This window comes from Rhinopithecus bieti, unplaced genomic scaffold (assembly GCF_001698545.2).
Source record: "Rhinopithecus bieti isolate Rb0 unplaced genomic scaffold, ASM169854v2 scaffold_15296, whole genome shotgun sequence".
NCBI lineage: Eukaryota > Metazoa > Chordata > Mammalia > Primates > Cercopithecidae > Rhinopithecus > Rhinopithecus bieti.
In genome coordinates this window covers 1,710,648-1,724,830 of record NW_016809075.1, presented here as the reverse complement: position 1 = coordinate 1,724,830, position 14,183 = coordinate 1,710,648, and the positions used below count along the sequence as shown (strand labels likewise).

Genomic DNA, 14,183 nt, shown 5'->3' with positions numbered 1-14,183 from the left:
AAAAAAAAAAAAAAAAAAAAAAAAAAAAAAAAAAAAAAAAATGCCATTTACAGGAGCATAAAAGGACACAAAATACCTATGGATAAATCTAACAGAATGTATTCAAAAAACTAGAGAACGTTGTGGGGATAAATTAAAGGTGAACGATACTCTTTTCAGGGACTAGAAGACTAAATATTATTCAGAAGTAAATTCTTCCAAATTAGTCAACAGATCCAACACAATTCCAACAAAATTGTATACACTTAAAATGCTGATTCTAAAATTCATATAGAAAAGCAAAGGACCTACAAAAGGCAAAACAATATTGAAAAGGAATACAGTAAGGTAAACAATATATAATTTCAAGGCTTATTTATTTTTTTGAGATGGAGTCTGGCTCTGTTGCCCAGGTTGGAGTGCAGTGTCACGATCTTGGCTCACTGCAACCTCTGCCTCCTGGGTTCAAGCGATTCTCCTGTCTCAGCCTCCTGAGTAGCTGGGATTACAAGTGTGCACCACCATGCCCAGCTAATTTTTGTATTTTTAGTAGAGATGGGGTTTTGCCATGTTAGTCAGACTGGTCTCAAACTCCTGACTTCAAGTGATCCACCTGCCTCGGCCTCCCAAAGTGCTGGGATTATAGGCGTGAGCCACTGCACCTGGCCTTCAAGACCTATTATAAAGCTATAGTAATCAAGTCATTGTATATAAAGCTGATGAATAGACCAATAAATGAGAATAGAGTTCAGAAACAGACCTACACATATGTTGCCAATTTATTTTTGATGAAGGTGCCAAGGAAATTTAAGGAGGGCAAAATAGTCTTTTGTGTTCTAATGAGTGTTGTAACAGTCACTTGAAATTGAAAACCCATATGTAAAATGACAAATCAAAACAAAAACAAAAAAATCGGAACGTCTGCCTTTATTTTATAGCATATTATATGTAGCACATAATATGTAGTATACATATTATACATATTATATGTAGTATTATATGTAGCATATAATATGCTACAAAATAAAGGTAGAGGTTCTGATTTTTTAATTTTTGTAGCATAAAAGAATTATATGCTACAAAATAACAGTTTATAGATCTACATCTAAGTCATCTATCACTTAGGTATGGGGTATGTTTTCAGAAATGCATTGTTAGGTAATGTCATTGTGAGAACAACACAGAGTGTACTTACACAAACCTAAATGGTGTATGTATTTTATTTATATATTTTCTCATATGAAAACCAAAGGACCTAGCACCATTACTGAATACCAATTATTACTTCTACTTGATCTGCAATGCAACGTTAAGTGCCATTTATTGTTTCTATATATGCTCTATTATAATCTTATGAGACCAGCGTTGTATATGTGCTGTTTTGTTGACTGAAATTTGATTAAGTAGCACATGACTGATAACCTAAAGCTATGGCGTTTTTAGAAGAAAATATAAGAGAGTATCTTTGTGAACTTAGGCAAAAATTTCTTAGGACTCAAAATACAAAAAAAAAAAAAAAGAAAAGAAAAAAAAAGAAAAAAAATTGATATACTAGGTTGGTTCCAAATTTTAAACTTGTGTTCTCTGAAAGACAATGTTAATAAAACAGAAATCAAATCCATAGACTTGGAGGCCATATTTGTAAAAGATATGTATATTAGAGAACTTGTTTCCAAAATAAATAAAGAGTTCTTATTACCCCATATAAATATGGACTCAATATGAACAGATACTTCACAAAAGAAAATGAATAGACAAAAGGCACGGAAAAACATAGTCAACACCATTAGTCATCGGGAAAAGAAAAATTAAAAGCACAATGAGATGCGACTACATGCCCACAAGAATGGCTAAAATTAAAAAGATGGCCATACCCAGTGCTGACAAAGATATCGAATGGAACTCTCATACAATGTCAGTAGAAATGCAAAACAATATAGCTACTTTGAAAAACAATTTGACCGTTTTTTTTATAAAGTGGAATCTATATTTTTCTTATGACTCACAAGTTCTATTTCCAGGTATTTACTCAAGGAAAATGAAAATATATGACTATATAAAGGCCTGTACATGAATGATTATATCACTTTTACTTACAATAGTCTAAAACAGAAACATTCCAAATGTCCATTAATTGGTGAAGGAATAAAAAAAAAAACAATTTTAGGGGCCAGATGAGGTAGCTGACACCTATAATCCCAGTGCTTCAGGAGGCTGAGGCAGAAGGATCCCTAGAGCCCAGGTGTTCGAAACTGCAGTGAGCTATGATTGTGCCACTGCACTTCAGCCTGGGTGACAGAGCAAGACTCTATCTCTCAAAAAACATTTTTCTAAAGTTTTGTTCCCATACATTGGAGGATGTAAGGAAAGCAATAAAAAGGAAAAAGTCATAACATATACAACAAACTGAATCAATCTCAAAAGCTTTATGCTAAGTGAAAGAAGCCAGACACAAGGCTACATGCTATTGTTCCATTTTTGTGACATTCTGGAAAATGTAAAACTATAGTGACAGAAAGCATATCTATGATTGTCAAGGTATAGGGATGGGTGGAGGGGAAATGCTACGAAGGTACATGAGAGAACTTTTTGGCATGACAGAAATATCTCTATCTTCATGGTACTGGTGGTTACCTAACTATACACATTTGCCAAGCCTCATCCAACCACATATTTTTATTGTCTTGTATTGTATTGTATTGCATTTTGTTTTATTTTATTTTATTTTAGAGACAGAGTCTTGCTCTGTTGCCAAAGCTGGAGTGCAGTGGCACAATCATAGCTCACGGTAGCTCAGATCTTCTGAGGTAAGTGATCCTTCCTCCTCAGCCTCCCAAGTAACTAGGACTACATGCACACTACCACATCTGGACCAACTGTACATTTTAAAAGGATAAATTTCACTTTATGTAAACATACCTCAACAATCCTCATCTTAAAAAATTATGTTACAAAAAAATCTCAGAATCAAGAGGGGTGACGCTCGTCAGTATTTACAGGTTCTACCATGGTGGTAAAAACAACAACTACCACAAATATATAAGTTTACTTGACAGTTATACTAATTTTACTAAATTCTAAAATCCTCTATTTTTCACTTTTAGACAAACAAAAAGTGAGCAAAATTACCTCTGTAGGGCACTGAACATGGAATATCAAAGAAAGATGACTGACAAAAAAAAAAAAAGATTATTTGCAGTAATAATGTAGTAAAACCATGGGAATACTAGTAATAAAGATGAATATAGGTCGGGCACAATGGCTCATACCTGTAATCCCAGCAGTTTGAGAAGCCAAGGTGGGTGGATCACTTGAGGTCAGGAGTTCAAGACCAGCCTGGCCAACATGATGGACCCCATCTCTGCTAAAAGTATTAAAAAAAATTTGCCAGGCATGGAGGAGCATGCCTGTAGTCCCAGCTACTTGGGAGGCTGAGGCAAGAGAATTGCTTGAACCTGGGAGGTGGAGGTTGCAGTGAGCTGAGATCGAGCCACTGCACTCCAGCCTGGGCAACAGAGTGAGGCTCTGTCTTAGAAAAAAAAAGAAAGAAAAAGATGAAAAAAAAAATATATATATATAATATATAATTTAAATGAGAAAGTATAATGTATAGTATCCTCTTGCATCAAAATATACCTGTATATTAGAAAAGATAAATATATGGTTGGGTATAGCATTACTGTTTACTTTGAATATGTCTGAATTTTTCCATAAAAAAGAGTTAAACAGGCTGGGCATGTTGCCATACGCCTGTAGTCCCAAATACTTGGGAGACTGAGGCAGGAGAATGGCTTGAACCTGGGAGGTGGAGACTGCAGTGAGCCAAGATCATGCCAGTGCACTCCAGCCAGGGTGACACAGTGAGGCTCCCAACTCAAAAAAAAAAAAAAAAAGAGTTAAACAACAGCAAAGAAATTCTGCAATATATAAATAACTTGCTTAGTTAAACACAGTAAAATACACTGAATAATTTGTATGAAGACAAATATATGATGGCCCAGCAAAGAGTACCTTGGCAATAGCAGTTTGTTTAAACATGCGAGTTATCAACCCCATGACTGTCTCCATGGCACCTGAATTTGGAGTTCTCATTATTTTTTCCCACTCTTCAAAGCTGGTATTCAATTCCTATGTGGGAAAAAATAACATTGTTTAGGAATATAGCATAATGAACAGAACAAATTCATGCAATCATATATCATGTCCTACTTTTTTTCCTTTTCTCTATAGAAAGATATAAAAGAAAATTCTCAAAATTCCAACATGTTCATTTAAAAACATCAACGCAGAGGTAGGTCAGTCACATTTTCAAAATTATAGAAACCAATGATAAGCTGTGGGTGAAAACAAAGCCCTTTGCTAACAGCATAAATCAAACAATTATAATTTATTCTTTTTCTTTTTTTGTATGTGAGACAGAGTCTTGCTCTTGTTGCCCAGGTTGGAGTGCAGTTGTACAATCTCGGCTCACTGCAACCTCCACCTCCTGGGTTCAAGTGATTCTCCTGCCTCAGCCTCCCCAGTAGCTGGGATTACAGGCATGAGCCACCACACCCAGCTAATTTTGTAGTTTTAGTAGAGACAGGGTTTCTCCATGTTGCTCAGGCTGGTCTCGAACTCCCAACCTCAGGTGATCTGCCCACCTCGGCCTCCCAAAGTGCTGGGACTACAGGTGTAAGCCACCGCGCCCTGGCCTATAACTTCTTAAGAAGATGCATTCTGTAAAGTGGACATAAGAAACATAAGAAAGCAGAGTAGTAAAAATCTATACGGCAGCTAAGTACTTTTGTAAAAAGATGTGGTTTGATTTAAATAAAGATGGAGAATATTAAATAAAATTAATATTAAGTAAAAATATAATACAATCATGTTGATTCCATTTTATTTTTTCTTTCTAATGCTAAAATAATAGATAAGAAAATCAGATTGTTCTTATTTTAGAAGTAACATTGCTCAATGTTTACAAAATGCTCATACGCTTTCAAGATAACAATGAAAAACTGTTAATAAAGTCATTTTCAGATTTGCAAAATTTCAAACACTGCATTCCCTAAAATAAACATGGATAAGGATTAGGTAAGGATTAGTAAACTGGTTTTCTGATATACTGAATTTCAAGTCTTAAACATGATCACAGAGTTTTAGAATTTCAAGAATAGGGCTGCATGAAGTTATTCTAGAAGACAGTTATTCATACTTTAAAAAGAAATTCTAGAGCAAGGAACCCAATTTCCCTCGCTAATTATTGGGTTTCACACCTTCTATTTAGAATTCTTTTTTTTGAGATGGAGTCTCACTCTGTCGCCCAGGCTGAAGTGCCAGGGCATGATCTTGGCTCACTGCAACCTCTGCATCCTGGGTTCAAGCTGATTCTCATGCCTCAGCCTCCTGAGTAGCTGGGATTATGGGCATGCGCCACCACACCCAACTAATTTTTGTATTTTTAGTAGAGACGAGTTTTCACCATGTTGGCTAGCTGGTCTCAAACTCCTGACCTCAGGTGATCCGTCTGCCTCAGCCTCCCAAAGTGCTGGGATTACAGGCATGAGCCACTGTGCCTGGCCGATATTTAGAATTCTTAATACTACATCTCTGTTGCAATTAAAGTTCTTTTTTCAGCAAAAATACTTTTTTTCTTAAACCACTAGGTTACTTTATCTTTTATGTATCTGATGAATAAAATTGAATTCTTCCTGCTTTCTTGCTGAAATACAAAACCAATTTATAGGTTCTGTTAATTAAACCTATTTTAAGAAAGCAAACCTTTCCTTCTGTGAAATATGAAATATGTATAATCTTTAATAGTATAATTCAAAATTATTTAAAGTTAGACTTTCAGTCAAGCAAGGGTTCTCACCTTGGCTGCTGCTGATGGAAGATCAAATGGAATACGCTGTCTGACTTTAGGGGGTAGCTGGGTTAAAACTTCAGTCTTTAATCTTCTAATCATTATGTCACTTAATAGCTGGTGAAGTTCATTAAGATTTGATGCCCCTCTACAATCCCACTGAGGTCTTTTACCAAAATATCTGTTAAAATGAAGACAAAACATGTAGCAAAATTGAATGCTGGAGTTAAGAAAACAATTTATCCAATGTGTTCTTCCTTTTAATAAGGAGCCACGGCACTGTTTTCATTGTTATTTCTGAATGAACATTACTTTCAAAAAGCTCAGCCTGAAAAACAGTAATGAATAAGATTTGACACTACTCTAAACTAGAGAAGATGTTAGTGTCTAAGCATACTGTTTACACTGAGTTAATACAAGGCTGTGACGAACTGATGACTCTGAATCGCACTAGGTCACTGTTTGTAAATGGGGGTGTCATTGGCATTTTGGGTGGGCTCACACATGGTGGTGTTTAGCAGATCTATCTATAAAGTAGGCATGAACTGCCAGTGCATCAGTCAGTCATTATAATAACCAAAACCACCCAGAACATTTTCTGTGCCCTCTAGGAGGAGACATTATCTCCAATAGAGCTGTTAAAGCATAGCAGATTGATTACACAGTGGTCTCTTCTTCCTTTGAAATACTTTTTCCTTTCCAACCCTTTGCTGGATTGACAGCAAAGGGATAAAATAAAAGAACACAAAACTACTATGAAAGACAGAATGAGAGAGGAGACATCAGAGAATAAGTGATTTGAAGAAATATTTAGAAGGCATAATGCAGACAGACAAGTGGTAACTAACTTGGCAAAAGAAAGGAAGTGATAACTTAAACTGCTTGCAAAAGACAAGTTACTCTCTAGACTTTTGAGAAAATCAGAAGCTCGAAGTGCCAAGTACTGTGAACAAATGTTAAGAGAAGGGTTGAAATCTAGTGAATCAATTGAACTTACACGTTAGGACAATTGATCCAACAACATATCCCTATCAATGTGACAACCAAAATACCACCCCATAAAATTCCCAATCATCTCTTAGGGGTCCATACTACTCACTATTGAAAACAGCTGTTAGAGAATAATTAACAAATAAAAAATTCCTGTTAGGTTGGATTATGATTACTAATATTAATAATTTAAGTAACTATCCATTTTACTGGATAAAAAATACTGGGTGCATTTTAGCATAAATAGGTGTCAATTTGAGAAATGTGAAACTCATTTTTATTTATTAGCTTTTTTTTGTTTGTTTGTTTTGAGACAGAGTCTCGCTTTGCCACCCAGGCTGGAGTGCAGTGGCCGGATCTCAGCTCACTGCAAGCTCCGCCTCCCGGGTTCAAGCCATTCTCCTGCCTCAGCCTCCCAAGTAGCTGGGACTACAGGCGCCTGCCACCTCGCCCGGCTAGTTTTTTGTATTTTTTTTAGTAGAGACGGGGTTTCACCGTGTTATTAGCCAGGATGGTCTCGATCTCCTGACCTCATGATCCACCCGTCTCGGCCTCCCAAAGTGCTGGGATTACAGGCTTGAGCCACCGCGCCCGGCCTATTTATTAGCTTTTTCAAAAATAAATATTAAACATAAACAATACACACAATATTAAAAAAGATATACTTGTAGCCGGGAGTGGTGGCTCACGCCTATAATCCCAGTAGTTTGGGAGACCGAAGCGGGCAGATCATGAGGTCAAGAGATCGAGAGCATCCTGGCCAACACACTGAAACCTCGTCTCTACTAAAAATACAAAATTTAGCCAGGGGTGGTGGTGTGCGCCTGTAGTCCCAGCTACTCAGGAGGCTGAGGCAGGAGAATTGCTTGAACCCAGGAAGCAGGGGTTGCAGTGAGCCGAGATCGCACCACTGCACTCTAGCCTGGCAACAGAGTGAGACTCCATCTCAAAAAAAGAAAAAAAAAGATATACTTGCATGTAGAGTCAATTACATAACTATAGTGAATGAGTGGAAACTATTGTATGATAAAATTATACACATAGTTGTCATCAAAAAGAAATTTACTTGTTTAAAAAATCTAAGTGCTGTCACTATATAAAAATTTTAATGGATTTACTTATAATTGTTATAAATTGCTGAAACTTGTTCATTAAAATATTTTGACTTCCTTTAATGTATTATGTCCCCATATTTATATTAAAATTCACACACTAATAAAATGGGAAAATACTTGCCAACACCTATTCTGCACCTATTTTTCCATTCATACACTTAGGTATATTTTGATCACATGGTTACAGAAAAAAAATCTAACATTCAGAACTATCAATATTGGGAAGAAGTTGGTAGGTGGTGTTTTTTGTTTTGTTTTGTTGAAAATGCAGTGTTTGCCATTAAAATGGATTCTTAAGCACACTCTCCACTTACATGAGACATTGTACAGGTGCACAGTATGCTAGCTGGAGGTCTTTTGGTATAACTGCTACATGCTGGCAAAGACAACATACAAGTGTCTTCAAACAGGCTAACCACATAAGCCACACTTGCCTCCTGCAGAGTACCAATAGTTGTACTCCCAAAATGCAAATCTGTTTTGAAGTCTGAGCAATCTATTTTCAGGGTGTCATAATGTCAGGACGCGGTCTGTAACAATGAGGTTTCCTTACTGCTCCAGGAGAGGGTACACTATTGAGATAAGTTTTTGCTAGTTGCCTCCTGGGTCTTATGCCACTGGTTGATCCTAAGCCATATGCCTAGTATGAACCATGGTTCAGAGGAATTATTTCTTGTTACCCACTCTCCCCACCCACATCTCTTTCATCTACAGCTTGGAATGCTAGTGGTGGCATTTGTTCTAAAGACTGGTAACACCACCACATTTCCCAAAACCCCAGCCTCATGTTTGGGGTGCAAAGGGGAAGTAAGAGGGATTAGGGAGGACTAGAAGAGGTGCCACCTGTAAACCTCTAGTCTCTTTAGATTTGCTGAATTTGAAGAATTTGCACAACATCTCATGGATGGTAATAGTGGTGCTGAGATTTGAAGTTGGGCAGTCTGACTCCAAAGTCTTGCTTTACTAAAAGCCAACTTTTACCTAATAATATAAAAATTGTATTAAATATATTTCTTGGGATTATTTTCCTATGCTATTTACACACTATTTTGTGTGTGTGTGTGTGTGTGTATGTGTGTGTGTCTGTGTGCTGGGGGCAGCTACACAAAGGCAGGAGATTCTGGGACTAGGTAACATTCCTAACTTTAGGTTTTGGTCTTTATTTTTCTTAATTCTCAATTCCTACATATATAAAATGGGAAGATCTACTGTTTGAGGGATGGTTGAATAAAATGTGGGGCATGCCAACTATGGACTATTAAGCAACTCTTCCTAAGAATCATTTAGATCTTTATGTAAGGGGTAAGATGAATGTCGAAGATATATGTTAAATTAAAAAAGGAAGTCTCAGAGTAATATGTTTGGTATGAAGGATTATGTATGTGTGTAGATGTGTGTATATATGTATGTCTGTATAATAGTGGAAGCAGTTCCAGAAGAATACACATCAAGATATGATACACTGCATACCTTCGGGGTCATAGTGGTAGAGACTGAAAAGGTTACTTGAAAACTGGGGTCTTGTAACCTCATTTTGTTTTCACTTTGTCTATCTGAAAGTTTAGAATAAGCAAATAATGCTTTTGTAATTAAAATTCAATGAAGTAAAAAGAACCTTAAAAAAAAAAATATCTTCAATAGCTCCTGCTTCATAGCATTGGTCACCAAAGTGTGGGGATGGGTAGACTCCAGAGACGTTCAAGTCAACCCACTGAGGGGCAGAAGGAACTTTCTCGATATATTGTATTCTTATCTCAGGTTTCTAAATTAGCTTCTCTTTCTTGTAAGTTTTAAAATATACATAATGCTTAGAATAGTAACATGAATATAATTCATGCATTAGCACTATGCTAAAAAACAATGCTTTAAAATGAGGTGTATACAGAGTTGAGGAGACTGGCAAGTGCCCAGCAGGCATAGGCACAACTTGACTGACAGAATTGGCCAGTAAAGATACAATGAGCCCTTTTTAGAGTTAGACACTTTTGTTACTTATACAGAATTATGAATAAAAAATTAAGTACAAATCTGAGCCTATAATGAAAAAACCACAAATTACACAAAACAAAAAATTTATAAATGCTTACAGATGTTCCTAAATCCAGAAAAATAACACTTTCTAAATTAATTAACCACTTATCACATCTATAATGTTTTTTCAACATTGTTCACTGCTAACGCTTTGACTGCCTCTTCAGGTGACAATAATGTTGTAATATTTGAGAAATAGGACACTTCAATCTTTACTCAAGCATGGATGATCGAATTTTGTTGTTTACTAATGATAATTTTTTAAAGTTTATTTCAAGTTCATAATTTACTGTCATACTCTGTGTGTACATATATTTCTAATTATAATCAAATTTGAAAAAAAAAACTCTATCAAATTTCTGTCAAATATAGGCTATAAGAATTGAAAGAATTATTCGCAGATTATCCTCTGGCTCTCTACATTTCAACCTTGCTTCTCATCCAGTACTCACATGTTCCCGGCATCTGGCACCATAAGACACGTTCGCACTGCAATATGTCCACTTACCCAGTACCAGGATTATTTCTGGAAGCCATTCCTATACTAGGTTGGCTAGCAATAACCTAACTAAATACATAAATATAGCCCACTAAATCAAAACCAAACATACCCCTAATATAATTTCTTCTTAGCCTGATCCCAACAACGCTTGGTGATAACTCCACGATCACAAAACACAAGGAAAAATATGAGAAGAGGAAGTTGTGCTGAAAAGAGATCTTTTAATATATTAAAAGTGTCTACTTGTATAAATTTGATAGGTACATATGATCCTGTGAAAACTGCCAAAACTCCCTCCTAGGGTCCTGAAATGGCCTAAAAAGTGAGTGATTCTGTTTTTTCCCCCCAACAGATGGGCTCTCACTATGTTGCACAGGCTAGAATACAGTGGCCATTCACAGGCACAACCATAGTGCACTGTAGCCTTGATCTCCTGGGCCCAAGTGATTATCCTGCTTCAGCCACCAAGTAGCTGGGACTACAGGCACATGCCACCAGGCCCAGCTAAAAGTGAAAGATTCTAAAGATTAAGGTCCATAGTTTTATGGCAAGGAAAGAAAATTATAAAACAAATGTGTAAATGCATTATCAAAGAGGTAAAATGCATAGAAGAAAGAGAAAAGGTGTAAATGAGTAAGAAAAATATTTTTAAGGACAAAGTATAAGCAGTATGAGCCGGGCGCGGTGGCTCACGCCTGTAATCCCAGCACTTTGGGAGGCCGAGGCGGGTGGATCACGAGGTCAGGAGATTGAGACCATCTTGGCTAACACGGTGAAACCCCGTCTCTGCTAAAAATACAAAAAATTAGCCGGGCATGGTGGCGGGCGCCTGTAGTCCCAGCTACTCGGAGGCTGAGGCAGGAGAATGGCTTGAACCCGGGAGGCGGAGCTTGCAGTGAGCCGAGATGGCGCCACTGCACTCCAGCCTGGGCGACAAAGCGAGACTCTGTCTCAAAAAAAAAAAAAAAAAAAAGTATAAACAATATGCTTTGGGGGTAGGTTTAAAACAAAAGGATACTTAATTCCTAACTAAAATTAGCAACAACCACCAAAAAATTGTAAATGTCTCTAAAGACATTATGAAACGGGAACCTTCTTTTGAGGTTAGAATAAGTATTTTCTCATTCAGTTTTACAAAGTAAGTAAAAATTCATTTATCCCTTTCTAAATGGAAAGAATTAACATATGCCTTTTAATCTACTTTTGATCATATATAATTTAAAAAGAGGCATTTCCTAGTAGCATTTAACATTAGCTTACAATGATGAAACAGGAAGTTTATGGCCAGAACATGTATGCTTATCTGTGTTCATGAACACCCACATACACATGCAGAGTTAACTTTTGACTTTGGAAATCACCCTTTGATTTTTTAAAGTTAGGTTCTCTTGTGCCTCTTGTAGTAGTCCTTTCCTCTCATCCCTGGCTCCTGGCAACCATTAATTCGTTTTTTGCCCTAGTAGTTCTGCACATTCCGGAATGTTATATAATATAAATAGAATTATACAGTAAGTAGCCTTTTAAATCTTATTTCTTTCACTTAGCATATTGCATTTGAAAGTTATATATGTTATTGGGTATATTAATAGTTCGTTGCTTTTTATTGTTAAGTAATACATTCCATTGTATGGCTATATCACAATTTCTGCAATCACTTTAGTTGAAGGACATTTGGATTATTCCAGTTTTAGGTGATTATAAATACAGCTACTATAAACAGTTGCATACAGATTTCTGAGTGAACATATGTTTTCATTTATCTTTACTAAATACCCAGCAGTAGGATCAGTAGGATTTCTGATTTGTATGGTCAGTGTATGCCAAAATGTTTCCAAAGTGGTTGAACATTTTGCATTCCCAGCAGCAATGTAAGCAATGTAATTCCCAGCAGAAAGTTCCAGTTGTTCAGTAACCTTGCCATCATTCTAATGCATGTGTACTGGTACCTCACTGTGATTTTAACTTGCATTTCTCTCACGACTAAGGTCTTGGGCATCTTTTCATGTGCTTATTTGACTTTTGTATATCGCCTTAGGTCAAGTGTCTTTCTAAATCTTTTAACCCTTTTTAAAATTAATTATTTTGGTTTCTTACTACTGAGTTTTGGGAATTTTTTTTTGAGACAGAGTCTCACTCTGTCACCCAAACTGGAGGGCAGTGGCACGATCTCAGTTCACTGCAACCTCTGCCTGCCAGGTTCAGCCGATTCTCCTGCCTCAGCCTCCTGAGTAGCTAGGACTACAGGCATGTGCCACCATGTCTGGCTAATATTTGTATTTTTTTTTTAGTAGACATGGGGTTTTGCCATGTTGGCCAGGCTGGTCTCGAACTCCTGACCTCAGGTGATCCGCCCACCTTGCCTCCTCCCAAAGTGCTGGGATTACAGGCGTGAGCCACCCTGCCCAGCTGAGAATTTTAATATATTATTTTAAAATTCCTTTTGTGTACTTATAAATTTATATATTCCTTTATCAAATATGTAGTTTACAAATTTCTCTCCAAGTTTATGGCTTGTCTATTCGCCTCTTAACAGAGTTGGGGAGAGACATTTTAAGTTCTGATGAGGTGAAATTCATCACTTTTGTCTTTTATGGTTCATGAAGTTTGTGCCCTTCTAAAAAAATCCTTGCCTAACCCAAAGTCCCAAATATACAATCCATTTATCATTAAATTTTGCCTATTGTGTAAGATATAGTTTGGGTTTCTTCTTCTTTTCACATATGGATGTCCAATTGTTCCAAGCGCGTGTGTTGAAAAGACTAGCTTTTCTCCAGTGAACTGTCTTGCATATTATCAAAAATCAATTGATCACATATATGGGTCTATTTCTAGATTCTATATGTTCCAGTAATTTACATGTGTCTCCTGATTGATGACTGTAAGGAAAAATAGTGTGACTCTTATTCTTTTCTTCTTTTTTGAAGTTCCTTTGCCTATCTTTTGCCTTTGCATATCAATTTTAGATTTAAAATGTCAATTTCTACAAAAATCTTACTCGGGTTTGATTGTTATTGCACAGAATCTACAGAACAATTTGAGGGAAACTGCCATTTAAAAAATATTGAGGTCAGGCACAGTGGCTCATGCTTGTAATCCCAACACTTTGGGAGGTCAAGGTGGGAGAACTGCTGGAGGCCAGGAGCTCGAGACCAGCCTGGGAAACAACATAGCAAGACCCAATCTCTGTAAAAAATGAAAAACAATTAGCCGAGCATGGTGTTGTGCTCCTGTAGTCCTCACTACTTGGGAGGCTGAGACAGGAGGATTGCTTGAGCCCAGGAGGTTGAGGCTACAGTAAGCTATGATTGTGCTACTGCACTTCAGCTTGGGTGACTGAGCAAGATTCTGTCTCTTTTTTTTTTTTTTCAGACGGAGTCTTGTTCTGTCACCCAGGTTGCAGAAGATCCTGTCTCTTAAAAAATTTTTTTTTTTGGCCAGGTGCGGTGGCTCACGCCTGTAATCCCAGCACTTTGGGAGGTTGAGGCAGGTGGATCACCTGAGGTCAGGAGTGCAAGACCAGCCTGGCTAACATGGCAAAACCCCATCTCTACTAAAAATACAAAAATTAGCTGTGAGGGTGGCGGGCACTTGTAATCCCAGCTACTTGGGAGGCTGAGACATAAGAATTGCTTGAACCTGGGAGGCAGAGGTTGCAGTGAGCCAAGATTGTGCCACTGCACTCCAGCCTGGGCAACAAGAGCAAAACTCTGTCTCAAAA

General features: G+C 37.2%; 1 protein-coding gene across 1 annotated transcript in view; it reads right to left on the bottom strand.

Annotated features, from left to right (window-relative positions):
* ZRANB3 (zinc finger RANBP2-type containing 3) overlaps positions 1–14,183 on the bottom strand; it is a 320,084-nt gene that overhangs the window by 108,521 nt on the left and 197,380 nt on the right. The window contains 2 exon segments of the mRNA XM_017888482.1: positions 3,991–4,107; positions 5,837–6,008. Of these exon segments, the coding sequence (XP_017743971.1) occupies positions 3,991–4,107; positions 5,837–6,008 (289 nt within the window).